Source organism: Dermacentor andersoni, chromosome 7, assembly GCF_023375885.2.
Source record: "Dermacentor andersoni chromosome 7, qqDerAnde1_hic_scaffold, whole genome shotgun sequence".
NCBI classification, from domain to species: domain Eukaryota; kingdom Metazoa; phylum Arthropoda; class Arachnida; order Ixodida; family Ixodidae; genus Dermacentor; species Dermacentor andersoni.
In genome coordinates, this window is record NC_092820.1 from 91,395,523 (window position 1) to 91,410,520 (window position 14,998).

General features: G+C 46.8%; 1 protein-coding gene across 1 annotated transcript in view; it reads right to left on the reverse strand.

Annotated features, from left to right (window-relative positions):
• Nucleotides 1-14,998, reverse strand: part of LOC129383363 (uncharacterized) — a 222,443-nt gene that overhangs the window by 71,564 nt on the left and 135,881 nt on the right. Inside the window, exons 4-5 of the mRNA XM_072289262.1 lie at nucleotides 9,819-9,950; nucleotides 8,965-9,084 (exon numbers count right to left, since the gene is read on the reverse strand). Coding sequence (XP_072145363.1) covers nucleotides 8,965-9,084; nucleotides 9,819-9,950 — 252 coding nt within the window. The remainder of the gene's footprint in view (nucleotides 1-8,964; nucleotides 9,085-9,818; nucleotides 9,951-14,998) is intronic.

Below are 14,998 nucleotides of genomic sequence, written 5' to 3' on the forward strand. Positions count from 1 at the left end.
GAGAGGTGTATCTCACAGGCGTACCTGTGAGATACATGTTATTTCTATTCTATTTTGCGGGTTTACGCGTCTTTATGGCGAATTTCGGGCATCATTCACATTTGTACTAGTAAAAGTACCCTCTCCCTCATTTGCATAGAAAAGTTACCTTGGGTTGGGCCTCCCCCGAAAAAAAATCCTGCGTACGTGCCTGTTTCTTGGGTAGTTCATGAGAAATTGCGCGAAGTGCACAACGAATAGCAGCGAGCTCCACTGCAGTCGATGCAGTCTGGTGATGCAGTCGAATCTTTAGGTTTTGCAAGAAAGATCTCCGATCCTGCAGACGCATTCACCGTGGTTGAAACGTCATTCTATAGGTGATGATGCTTGGTGTATGTCTCCCCCCGCAAGAGCAGTGAAAGCTGCTTGAGTGTTGGAGACGAGAGTTGTGCTTTTGTTCGTATTCCGGGTACCATTAGTTGAACTTTTTATTGAGCCGAACACCATGCGGGAAAGGGAACTCTCACTGGAGCTGTATAGCCCGATGGAAGGTACGCACGATAGGGCAGGACTGTCTGACAAAAGGAGGCACGTGGTCCATCCTCTAGCAGTCATGCTAGATAATGGGCAGGGGCTAGATCAAGGTTCCTTACGTGTGCTCTGAGCACTTCCATGACTGCATGGGTCTTGGCGGGGAAATCGTGTGTGATCGCAGTCGTTTCAGCTGTTGCCGAGCACCATGGCAATCCAAGACACACTCTAAGTGCCTGGGCGCTTTCGAGTGTACGTATATTAGTTCTGCAGGTGTGGGTCAGCACCGGCAAGCTGTACCGCAAATACCAAAGAAAGAGCGTCCTGCATAGTTGCATCATTGCATGTACTGCGTACACCGGGCTTTTCCTCCAAGAAACTTGAACACATTAGAAATATCCGTCAGGTGTTTCTTTAGGTGCGCATGTGCATTTTTCTCGCAAGATCTCTAGGCCTTCTTCATTTAGCTACGTCGATGTTGACGTCGCTGCTTTTTGAAGCCTTGCGCGTACCTGCGGCCCTGTCACGCCAGATGCCCAGACACAGTTGTCGTCGGCATACGTTAATACTTCAACCGTGTTCGGAAGTCCTTCCACGAGACCAATAAATACAAGGTTGAAAAGCGTGGGACTCAAGAAACCTTCCTTGCAGAACTTCATGGTGCGTGTAATATTGCGAGGTTGGGCCAGTTTCAGTGCTAACAAATGGTGTCTGCCTATGCAAATAACTGCGAATCCAACGATAATTACCCGCCTAGGCCCACCGATTCCAATGCTTCCAGTATGACGCCATGAACAACGTTGTCATAAGCTCTCTTTATGTCTAAGAACATTCCCACAGATAATCTCTTACACGTCTTTTAGCGTTGAACATAGGTTACCAGATCGATAACGTTGTCAATAGAACATAGATGATGTAGAAAGCCAGCCATGGCGTCTGGGTGTATATCGTAATTTCCAAGGGTCCACTCAAGTCTGGCGAGGATCATTCCCTCAGTTACCTTCCCAACGCAACTTGCCAGCCCAATTGGTCGGTCTGAAGTAATCTCTAAGGCTGACTTTTGAGGCTTAAGAAGCGGTACCAGGCGGCTTATCTTCCAATCTTCAGGCACTTTGCCCTCCTGCCAGGATTCATTACAGATATTAAGGAGTGCACTTCGCACCCATTCCACAACGTGAGACAGCATACGGTAAGATATGTCATCCGGTCCAGGCGACGACGACCGATTACATAGGGCGAGCGCAGCGTCAAGCTCTTGTGACGTGAAATGCAGATCCATGCGTGAATCTCGTGAATCTGAAATATGGTTCAATCTAAGCGAACCTGTGCAAGTTGTCTGGCCCAAAATCATAGCACAGACTTCTTCCGCCACATCACTGTCTTGTCGGTGCTGGAATAGAGCTAGGGCCTTAAACGGAAAGCGCTGTTCCGGAAGAGAGTGTAGACCTTGCACAGTTCTCCAGTAGACCTTGCACGCAAAAAATTTCGACCACCGCTGTGCCCCTAGTTTATTCATGCGGCATTGTATCTTCTCTTGCATTCGCCAGGCTGTCCTTAGATCCTGAATTGACTTAGTGCATCGGTATCACCTTTCAGCACGGCGGTGAATCGCACGAAGCCACTCCAATTCAAGGTCGAATTCAGAGTACCTTGGGGAACACGTGAGTGTGCACGTGGGTGTCTATGCCAGTTTCTTGATAGCTTGTGGAAGTTCACGAGAGAGGCCTTTGTGACAAGCATCCTCAATCTGGGATTTAAAGATAGTCTCATCTGTTCTTCGTGCCGTAGTGGACGTATACGTGTTAGACATCCCCTTGATGTTGAGTTAAATGGGGATGTGGTCGCTTCCATGCGTTTCAATGTCCAAAAACCCCTTAACATGTGCGGCGAGGCGGCGGTAGATTGTAGTCAAATCGAGGCAATTGCTGTACATTATTCTCCGCAGAAACGTCAGACTCGCGTCACTCAGCAGGTAGACAGCATTGTTGGAAACTAATGCAGCTAGTCATCGTCCCGTTGCGTTACCCTTTGAGCTTCCCCAAATGGTATGGTGTGCGTTGAAGTCCCCGCAGGTAATAAACAGATCAGGTTGTGTTTTTAGGATGTCTTGTAGTCTTTTGGTTTCAAATCAACTTTATGGGGACAAATACACCCCCAATAGGGCAAAGCTGACTTTTCTATGTTTAAGTCATGCACACATATTGACTATCATCATGAGGTGGCACAGGCTGGACGATGTTAGTGAGCTCAGGGCGAATAATTACGACTACCTTGCTACTTTTTCTGTCGCTCGATGAGAACATTGTCTCGTAGCTGGATAGCCTTATTGAATGTGATAATCTTGCTTCGCAGATGATAATGATTGGAAATCGGTTAGTGAGAGCAAATTCACGAAAAGCGGCGATGCGAGATCTTAGACCTCTCGCGTTCTTCTAAGGCATCGACGCTTCTCTGACCCCCTCATGAAATGGCTGGTGATTGTCAGCCAGGCTTCAATCAAGGCTCGACGCGTCGAGCAATTGTAGCCCACTTCGAGCAGATGGGGTGTCAATGCTTGCCAATGTTTGTCATTCTGAATGTCATCATAGCCCTGATGACATTCAGAATGGATCGCAGCACCGGAATCATTTGGCAGTCTCCTGTTGAAGCCTCACCAACGGAAAGGGGATTCGATGTGAGCGTCAAGCGTGGAGGCTCTTTAGAAGGCTGAGAGTTTGAAGGCGCCGGTCACTCTACCAAGGGGGAAGACTTGTCCGTCTTAGGCCATGTGCTCTAGGGCGTTCTATTTGAAGACGATGGCGTAAGCGCAAGCGGTGCACGAATTCCACCCTGTCTTGAGCGTTTCCGTCGATGACGACGACGCCGCCGAATCGTTTCTGAGGCTTCTCCATGGGTTGAGTTATCCCTGACCATTTGCTTCAGAACTTCAAACTCTTTCTTGGCTCTTGGGCATTCTTTAGATGTCGCTTCATACATGCCTTCGCAGATACCACACCTCAAGTTTGTTGTGCGGCAGACATCTGCCGTGTGCGACTCCGCACACCGGGGGCACATTGTGGGGTTTGCGCAGATGCCCTTAACATGCCCGATCCTGAAGCAATTATGGAATTGAAGCGGCTTTGGGACAAACTACCATACCAAATGTTCGAAATGGCCGACCTTTACGTGCGAAGGGATGGCATCACCATTGAACCCTAACTTCACGCAACGGCTGTTTCCGAGTCCGCAGACGTGCGTGATGGCCACTCCTTCGTATGCCGGTTTTATCAGAATTGGCATATCCGAGTTTGAAATTGCCAAGTCAATATCCTAGATTACACCTGCAGTGCAGGGCCCATCCACGGGTATGACTGCGCGTGCTTTTATGTTGCCCAAATCTGTTATCTGCCGTAGCTTCTCCAGCGTGGCTCCGCGGGTTGTGCCGACAGCTAGAACAATCTTTCGTGTGTTCAGCCGGATATCCTTGATTTTGTTTGGCGCCTTTGCCTAAAGAAAACAGACAGCTTGCCTGTTCAATACTCGAAGGCTGACGGAAGAATCCACTGACATGAAGAGAATGGTGTGCGACCAGCGTACACTTCCTGCTGCATGGTTGACGTACTCACTGGTTATGACGCCTTGATAAGCCTCCTTTTAAACATTCGGCTCCTCACCGACATGAAGCTGTCATCCGATGAGTTGTGGCCTGTGATTGAGTAGACATCTGCGTCTTCGCTGGTGCTGGACCAGGTGCCTTGTTTCCTTAAGGAACTTGTCAATGTGGAGCTCTGGCCAGACGGGCTGGCAATAGGCCGTCTTGCAGTAGGAGCTTCTATTGAGCCTTCCCTAGTGGTTGACCAGGTGCCTTGAGTCATAGAAGAGCTTGCGGTCGCAGACTTCTGGCCGCACGAACCTGCGGAGCGTTCTGCGTCCATCGCCTCAAGCCGGGACGCGGGACGCGCCTGAGAGACTGAGGAAACTTTGACGAAAACTCACTAGCTCGGACAGATGCGTTCTAGCACGGACTAACTTCGTCGTCATCGATTCTTTAAGAGCGGCATACGCCTACTGGCAGATGCCCAGTAACCCAAGTAGGCGTCAAAGATGTTCAAAGATGGCACGCACCCAGTGCTCCAAGCCCGCGTCAAATAGTTCGTTCGAAGAGTGGTGTTTACCCTGCCCTGCATCTACAGTGACCCGTGTCGGCGTGAAAGAACTTCATTGAACAGAGCCACGTATGTACACATGCACACACACTCGGTGACCCAATTTCATCTGATTGTTGCTTTCGAAGCCTCTTACCTCAGCACAGCAGCCCGACACCTTGACCATTCGACCACGGACTACCCAGTCACCCAGGTAGGCCGGAAGACAGTAACATACAAACGTACATGCGCAGATAAAAACTAAGATAGATATCTACCGGAAAGTGCGTCATGTTTTCTAAGAATGCTAGTGCATTATGAAAGCGCAACGTACACATAGTAAATAGACTGACAGTGGAGGCGTAGGTGTATCGAAGTTGGGCTATGCAAGTAACAAGAAATGCTTGCAATGCTTCCTGAAGTAATCAATCGTGTTACTCAAGTCGACGTGAACTGAGAAAAATTCCAGCGATACCCATCCCATGAGGAATGTCGACGTTAATTCGATTAGCATAGAACCGATGCAGTGGTACTTCATACTGGAACCACTGAAACACATCATGTAAGACGGGTGTATGCCGCCGCGCTCCCGTTTCGTGTTCCCTCTTGAGACGCTGCGCCACCTATTGTAGCCGCCGCGAAGTCCTCGTGTGGTCCATGTTGAATTTGTATTGAATATGTATATATGTATTGTACCGCTGTGTAGTCTGAAGCATCTACATCGTCGGCGGCCGCAACCTCGGCAGTGACGAAATGTCGGTGGCATGCGGCGTTTTCACTGCAGGGTGCTGCTGCTTACTCGCTCGCTCGGGCAGCACGTACCGCGGAGCGATACGTGGCTGTCCACGGCTATACGCCGCACACGACAGAGGGCAATGGAAAAAAGCAGCAAAACGAGCGAAGGGGCAGGCAACGGAAGCCGCCATCGTCGTCAACTCTCCCCATACACGGCGGGCGGAACGATAATTAACGCAAACATTACTCGCAGCGCGAAACTCGAAGAACCGCTCAGCGGCGTTCAATTGGACGATAACACTTCTGCATGTACACCTTATAAGTGCTTAGGTGTGCTTACTTTTTTTTAATTATAGAGCAGCACATAGCTGGCGGCACATGAGCATTCTCACAAGCTGGTACGTCAAAGAGGTTAATGGAAGAGCGGCTCATGCACAGTAATCCAAATCGCTGCGATGATTGGTTTCAAACCTGATCACTCAACAGATCAGTCCACTGTTCTACCAATAAGGCCATTGACTATTAGTGACCCAAGCTGGTGGGTAAATGGTTAGATATATAGATAGCTTGATGGATTGACCGACTGATTTATTTATTTATTTATTTATTTATTTATTTATTTATTCATTCATTCTTTCATTTATTCATTCATTCATTCGTATTCTGGCAGAACTCATCCCAGAATGATTGTTGACGGTAATGCCATTACCACTAAAGCAATGTAGCGACAAATTGTACCGCTGAAGACATGTTTACATAGAATCTGTAGCGAACGCATTGAGACTTACTTGTTTTGGCTACTTGTGACATGCACTGCCTCTAATACCTGTCTTCTTTCCTATGACACTCACTTGCCAACCTTAGTCATGAGCATGGCGGTATGACGACGATGCAGTGACCATGATAGAATAACGATGAAAGAACGACATTCACAGAATGCCGATGGCGTGATGTGATTGACGGCATGACAGCGATGAGATGACGATTCTGAAATGATCAGGATGGTGCCACGGTGACAGCGTGACGACGAAGGCACCAGGACAATGGGACAACGAAGCTGAAACGATGATGATAGAACTACGACAAAGACTTGACGACGTGAATTCAGCGACGACGCAATGACGACATTGACATGATAGCCATGGCGTAATGGCGATTGAATGGCTACAGTACGAATACGACAGAATGGTGAAGAACTAATGACGTAGATGACATGAGAAAGGCACTACGATGGTAATTGCATGACGACAATCGGAAGGTACTTATGAAGTCATGACGTTGGTTGTAGAGTCATGACGATGGCATGACCACTGTGTGACGAAGACGGCATGACAAGGGTTGGGTAACGGAATGAAAATAACCATGGCGGGGACGACCACGATGCCATCACAGAACTATATGAGAACGAAAGCATGAAGGCAAGTTGATCACGACAGCCCAACAGCATGATGGCAGGAAAACATTATTGGGACAAAAGAACTGCGATGAAGGTATGACAATGATAACATGACCGCGACTGTGCCCCAAGAATCAGGCGACGGAGTTGGAGTGACGACAACTGAACGACAACGGCAGCATCAAGACGAGGCAATGAAAACGAAAGCAAAGGACTCTGTGACGAAGGTGGCAGACGAGAGGCGCCGCGGAGGCAAGGCCTCGAAGTCCCCTCATGGGACACCTGAGCCCCGGTCGTTAAACTTTGCTGCATTTACAATAAAGTTGTTTCCATACATCTATAACTAGTGGCCCTAGCTATTTCACAACTTGGGACACTGGGTCGATGTGATAGGCGTGCCTACAACGGTAAACCGAGATTTCGGTGACTACACTGGGGTGACGTCAATGAAAGTCCCACAGCGTCATCAGCACGCTGGTACTACAACGAATTTCCGACGAATGTATGACGAGGCTGACGTGATGACGATGCCATAGAGAGGGCGGGATGACGAAGTTGGACTGACGACGATGGTACCATCACGACGGCGTCATGGCCACGAATACATGCCTATATTGGAAGAAGATATTACAAAAATTGGGCCACTGGTTTGATATAAAAGCGTTGAGGGCGATGTCATGATCACATACGGACGACAAAGCTAGAACGCCGACTGTAGACAGCCAGACAGACAGACAGCCAAACAGACAGACAGACAGACAGACAGACAGACAGATAGATAGATAGATAGATAGATAGATAGATAGATAGATAGATAGATAGATAGATAGATAGATAGATAGATAGATAGACAGACAGACAGACAGACAGACAGACAGACAGACAGACAGACAGACAGACAGACAGACAGATAGATAGATAGATAGATAGATAGATAGATAGATAGATAGATAGATAGATAGATAGATAGATAGATAGATAGATAGATAGACAGACAGACAGACAGACAGACAGACAGACAGACAGACAGACAGACAGACAGATAGATAGATAGATAGATAGATAGATAGATAGATAGATAGATAGATAGATAGATAGATAGATAGATAGATAGATAGATAGATAGATAGATAGATAGATAGATAGATAGATAGATAGATAGATAGATAGATAGATAGATAGATAGATAGATAGATAGATAGATAGATAGATAGATAGATAGATAGATAGATAGTGGACTCTTCAATTAACCTCCTTGACGCCAGCTTGGGTCATGTATATGGAATGTGTGTGTGCCGCTCTTCGTATTATTGTCATAAAATATAAAACGCATGATTATCAATCCCGCCCCCATCATAAGACACGTTGCTATTCGCAATACTGTCATGAATCACCTCCAGAGAATACATGCGCTAGAAGCGCATAACCTTAAGTCTCGAATCGTAAATGTCAAATAAAAGTTTAACTTTGTAAAATAACATGTACGCTATTGAAGCTCTATATTGGAGTTTTTTAGAGTAATTTTATTAATTTCCTATTTCTCCGGTGGGGGTGGTGTTTAGATGGGGTCAGCCTCCTTGGCAATGCGGACACATCGCCCCTGGCTCGGGATGCCTGTGACACCGCACTTTTTAATCTAGGGCAACACAATAAACTACACTGTTTTCTTGTACGCTTGGATGGTTGCCTCATTCCTAAGTATTTAGTTCTTGTCATTCCTCAAATCAGGCTCTTCTCTTGTACCACTTCCAGTATCGTTGAGGCAAAAGACTCCTCCTCGTTCTAATTAGCAGAATAGGCGCCAAAGGATGGCGAACGTCGTTTACAACGACACACAGTTAGGGGTTCTTATAAAGTAAAAAAAATAATTCTAGGCATATGACAGAGTAGGATGACACGAAAGAATGGGAAATGTCTAAATAACAATCACTTTTCTTTATCCAGCAGTGGTCAATAAAGAGGGCTGATGATTATGTTATTATATGTTCCAAAGGTGGTACCGTCTTCTCTTTATTGTTAGTTATGTGAGGATATTATGGGCAATAATATTGCCAGGTCAAATGTTCAATTTTTATTCATTCTCCCAATCGCCACGCAATAGTTCAGAATTGTTCAGGAGACATGACATAACTTTTAGACATTATCTTGTGAAATAAAGGCTCGTGTATGTATGATGTAAGTACCAAAGATGTTACGCACAAGTATGTCCAGTACAGTAACAGTTGTCATGGACGTAGTAGTCACACCGTCCATCTTGAAAACCATGAGTCTTGCATCTCTCTCTGCATTTGCTGTGGTCTTGGGGACATCCGTGAGGCCCTTGGCAAAGGAGAATGTTTTGTTTTTAAATGCAAATATTTCTCACTTCTGTGACAGAAATTTCTTCTAAGCACCAACATTTAAATTTAGTGGGATTTTCAAGGAAGCAAACTATATTGGTCTACAAAATGAATCTACCTTTTCCTTTTATATTGTAGATAGGAATCAATGCACGGTAAACTTAGTTTTTGAAGAAATGGTATGTTAAATAACCGAAAAGACAACTTTCCAACCCAGAGTTTCTAACGCACGAATAAAGCATCAAGATTTGTGCGCTCTTTGAGTACAGCTTGGTTAACGGCTGTCGCATCCCTGTCAGCTGTAGATTTCTAAATTTCCGCCTCTGTAAGATACTGTGCGCAAGCATTGAATTGAATTATGGGGTTTTACGTGCCAAAACCACTTTCTGATTATGAGGCACGCCGTAGTGGAGGACTGCGGAAATTTCGACTACCTGGGGTTCTTTAACATGCACCTAAATCTAAGTACACGGGTGTTTTCGCATTTCGCCCCCATCGAAATGCGGCCGCCGTGGCGGGATTCGATCCCGGCCACGGCGGACATTGCGCACAACCACGGCGGGTTGTGCGCAAGTATAGGTTGCAATTGAACACTAAATGGTTTTCTCGGCGTCCATGTATGGTAGCCTTACATTGGTGTAAAAATAATCTCCTTAATACAGGAGCACGTCAAGGAGGAATACGTAGAACGCTGAAATAATAAAAACAACTTACCGACACTTAGGGTAACGTGATCGTCTCGATTAGGGAACTGTTCTGCTTCAGTATTACTGACTTCAGTATCAGGGAGCTGCTCAATCGTTGTGTTCTTTGGGACCGTATCCTCAGAAGAAACACTCGCTTGACCTGGTATGAACGTAGACACAATTACTCAAGCAGGTAAAAGACGTCTTTATGCGTGGGCGCTATACCATACAGCTATTTCAAACTTTTCTATTCCAATTCGGCAATCAGCCCGCCGCGATTGGTGCAAAACTTTTCTGGCCCACCCCCACTACGGAAGTGTGTCACGCGACGCCACGAAAACCGCGATACATCCCCATTTGGTATTACGTCTGCACACTGATTATGCATGATTCGACCGAACGAAAGAAAAATAATTATTTCTGATTTGACGCCCTTTCGCCTTTAGCCGTCTCCTATTGGTGAAATGTTTACTGGCTGCACCCACTTGACATGTCTGTCACGCAATGTCACAAAGCCGCGAAAACTCACCCCGTCAAAGTGACGTGTACGCATTGAAGATGCATAAATATGCCGAACAAAACTAAATTTTTTTCGGAATAACCAGAGACTGCCCCGTTACGAAAGCTTGTCCGCCGCCGATCACTCAGGCTGTGGCCACTAGCACCTGCCGCAGAGCGTGGATTTTTTTGCGTATAATCGAACTTCTTGCGTGACAGTATAACGTTATCGAGCACTTTCGGCATGTTTTCGACCTCGGTCTGCCAACTCTTCTTTGCTGAGGATCCGTTTGAGGATCCTGAGCCGTCGGTGCCTTCTTTGACCGGTTATTTTCAGTGCTCTGGTTCAGCCCCGTCGAAACAATCTACACTTGAGCGCGCTCTTCACCTGTTCGCAGCCAATTAGATCAGAAGAACCGTTCAATGTATGCAATGTTATTCGTTTCTAAAGCAAACAAAAGGGACCTCCTATTAACGAGGAGAGTGTTCCATTGGGCTGCTCAGACAAGGCTGCGGGTCATCGCCCGAGGCTAACGTCGGCGGGTACGTAAATTTGATGCCAGGAGCTTGGAATAAAAACATATTCGAATAGTTTCGCGTTATAGGACCCTATTTTGTGCTATGTCTAATGTCTTCAGAATGCGAGCTAAATGCGGCATGATACATAGGTGAGTCTTACCAGTACTCACCTACGGGGCAGAAACCTGGAGGCTTACGAAAAGGGTTCTACTCAAATTGAGGACGACGCAAAGAGCTATGGAAAGAAGAATGATCGGTGTAACGTTAAGGGATAAGAAAAGAGCACATTGAGTGAGGGAACAAACACGAGTTAATCACATCTTAGTTGAAATCAAGAAAACGAAATGGGCATGGGCAGGACATGTAATGAGGAGGGAAGATAACCGATGGTCATTAAGGATTACGGACTGGATTCCAAGGGAAGGGAAGCGTAGCAGTGGGCGGCAGAAAGTTAGGTGGGCGGATGAGATTAAGAAGTTTGCAGCGACGACATGACCACGATTAGTACATGACCGGGGTTGTTGGAGAAGTATGGGAGAGCCCTTTGCCCTGCGGTGGGCGTAACAAGGCTGATGATGATGGTGATGATGATGATACGTCTCCCTAGAATTTTCTATTACGATCATATCTAGCAAATTCGGTCATGTATTTCTGCAGTTAAATATAATTTAAAACCAAACAGACCTTGAAACTGCAGCAACTGCAGCTCAACAAAATCGCTTCCGTCTGGTATTTTGTAGATAGCCGAGTTCAATAATTTTACGCTGACGCGTGTAATCTGACAAATCTAAAGAAACTATCAAGGCCGCTTGAGAGATAAAATACTACGTAATGATGCCTAAAAATGTTTTCTTTCTAGAACGTTTCAATAAAACTCCGTTAAGTGACAAACAAAAAGAACATGAACAGTGAAGTCACATCTTTTCGAAATGTACCCGTTTTGTCCGATGTGGGTAGAACACGCTGCCGCAGTTTCCTAGGTAGCTGTAAGTCAATACGTCTCTCTTTATTTTCAAGTACTAATCAAATGTTTTTTGCTGGTCAGTGTGAAAAATGGTGAGGCGGGGGCGGAGGTGTTCGTGCTGTTTTTGTTTTTTTATGGTAGCCCTAATTTTTAAAGCAATACTGTCTATCGAGATGTTGCTCGAGCGTCATATCTTCTGCCTTGACGCTGTCATTTCTTCTACGATGCAACTGGAAGTAATGTATACCCGCCGTCGGTTTCTGTAGCGAAAGGTTAGGTATAATATTGTTCTTATTATGCAGAAACGACGAGATATCACCCCGAAGAAATAGTCTCTGAGAGAATTAGATAAGCACATCCATAGTCATTTGTTTAAAGCGCACACCTACACTTCACAGAAAAACCCGCTTCCTAGGCAATCTGCTTTTTCCCTGCAAAGTAACGATAGCACTACCTCCTACTGAAAACGAACAATGGAACTGTTGTTCAAAGCTATGTACGCTACAATATTATTCGCCGAACTTGTCATCGTTTATAAAATAAGCGGCCTATCCTTCCTGTGAAATGAGACGGCAAAAAATAGCATATCAAAAGCAACCAAAACACTGCTTTCTGAGCTTGTAGGAACCTAATAGCTTAGAGGCGAATTATGTTGCTTTCGCACTACGCACTTTGAAACAATTTCTGACGCATGTTACGTTCTATTTATGATCCCGTGCCCGCTATCCTTATCTGAGCCGGCATTCATGGGCCTCACTGTTTTCATGTTTTCGTTTCACAAGTAGACAAAGTTGTATTCAGGCAGCCAAGGTCAGACTTAACGCTTATGTGACATGGCGTACTGATCTTGGTTAATCAATACTTCTAATATCAACATTTTGAACACACCTAAGCCTGAAAAATAGTGACAGTTTCTAAAAATGTTCATTTCCTCATGAACGTGCAGAACACCTGTCACTTTAGGTAAATTATGTGAAAATGCATCCTGATCGTGTGACGACTTAAATCAAGATATTGTCGTATATATGAGTGTGTCGCGACAGTAGGGCCATCGGTAAAAATATACCAGTGCCATGAAACTGAACTGAACCAAAGTTATGCTGGCAACCGAGCTACTAGTCGCTCTGTACTTCGTCGTTTTTCTAGGCTTTATTTCGATCTAGAAAAAAACCTTTGTGCTAAACATACTGGCCATTAGACTGCTGCACCAAGTATTTTACTGGGTTGTCTATAACTGCCTCGTTGACGCTTTTGCTCTGAATATATTGTGACACGCTGACAAAGAAGATGTTGTCAGCTTGGTCGGAAGAAGACGACGCTCTGGACTTCGCGCGCTGTCTACCATCTTGTCAGCCGCTACGATTATTGTAAATATCCTGTAAATATACGTCTGACTGTTTTTAACCCCGTAACATTTTTGGTGGAGGTTGCGGGATCAGTATCAAGACGGATTTACGCAGCGGGCGCTCCTTGGCTGCATCTACAATGCCAGCACAAGGCGAGGATGCTTCGGGTCCATCGGCACCCACGACCACCGTCATTGTAGCACAACCCCGCGACCCAGGAACCTTTTCTGGCACCAATGACATTGATGTTGAAGACTGGCTTCAACTATAAGAGCGGGTGAGCTCCAGCAACCACTGGGATCAGATCATCATGCTCGCTAATTTGATATTTTACCTCGCGGGCACGGCACGCGTCTGGTTTCAGACCCTCGAGGAGGAACTTACCAGCTGGGACATTTGTAAACAGAAGCTGAAAGATTTGTTTGGCAAGCCTGCTGGACGTCAGCGCGCCGCCCAAAAAAACCTCGCTTCGCGTGTCCAAACGTGCACTGAATCCTACCTCACGTACACCCAGGATGTGCTCGCTCTGTGCCGAAAAGTGGATCCGAAGATGTCCGAACCTGATAAAGTTGCACACGTCATTAAAGGCATAGCAGATGATGCCTTCCACCTCCTTGTTTTCAAGAATTCTTCCACTGTGCAAGCCATTATTACCGAATGCCGGCGGATTGAAGAAGCCAAGAGTCGCCGCATTTCCCAGCCATTTCCTCGCCTTCCCAACACGGCTGCTACGTCCACCTGCGAAGACCTCCGCAGTCCGCCCACGCCCGATCGCTCTGATGACGTCCTACATATCATCCGACGTGAAATAGAAGCCGCATCTCCTGTCACAACCCCAACCCATGGCCCCGACAATTGCCAGGTGACCGTCTCACTGATACAGTCCGTCGTGCGCCAGGAATTGGCCAACATTGGCTTGACCAACGTCTGCCCAGTTAATCGACCTGACTACACTCCGTCCAGCACTGTCATACGTACCCGCAGCCAGAATTCCCCAACGCGGTATCGCAATCCGGCCGAATGGCGCACTCCAGACTACAAGCCTATATGCTTCACTTGTGGCCGTATCGGCCATATTTTACGTCACTGCCGGTCTTCGTGGATTTAGGACCCCCTGGCCCTATTTTCCATCCCACGGCCCTCATGCTGCTTCTCGGCTCCCCCCGCAAACGCAGCCAGTACATTCTGGCGACACTTCTCTGCCTACCCGCTCTAGCCGCTCTCTTTCGCCACGTCGCCGCTTCTCCCGATCGCCCCCATCTCGCCGATCACCGTCCCCTAGCTCCTTCCGGTGCATCCTTCCGGAAAACTAGATAGTGCAGCACCTGGAGGTGATGCTGCCAAACCGACCCGACACAAGAACCCTCTTCTGACCTTGCCGACACATCGGAACCTCATTAAAGGGAACGTGGATGGTGTACCTGTTACGGCTCTGATTGACACTGGCGCGCACGTATCTGTGATGAATGCTCAGCTTCGGAATCGTCTCAACAAAGTCCTTGCTCCTGCACCGTCGCCTGTGGTCGAAGTCGCCGACGGTGGAACACCAGCCGTTATTGGCATATGTCCGGCTCGCGTGAGTGTCGCCGGACATCATACTTCTGTTTTATTTTATGTTCTACAGCACTGCTCTCACGACCTCATTCTGGGCCTTGACTTTCTGTCTACACATTCCGCTTTGATAGACTGTTCTGCTGGTGTTGTGGAACTCGCTCTACCTGCTGCTATTGACCCTCCCGATAGTGCTCCGATACGGCTATGTTCCACAGAGCATATTCGCCTCCCACACCGTGCCGTTACCTACATAGGTGTCTCCCCCGTTCCAGCTATACCAGACGGTGATTACGTCGTATCCCCTAATCCAGATGTCCTGCTCTCGCA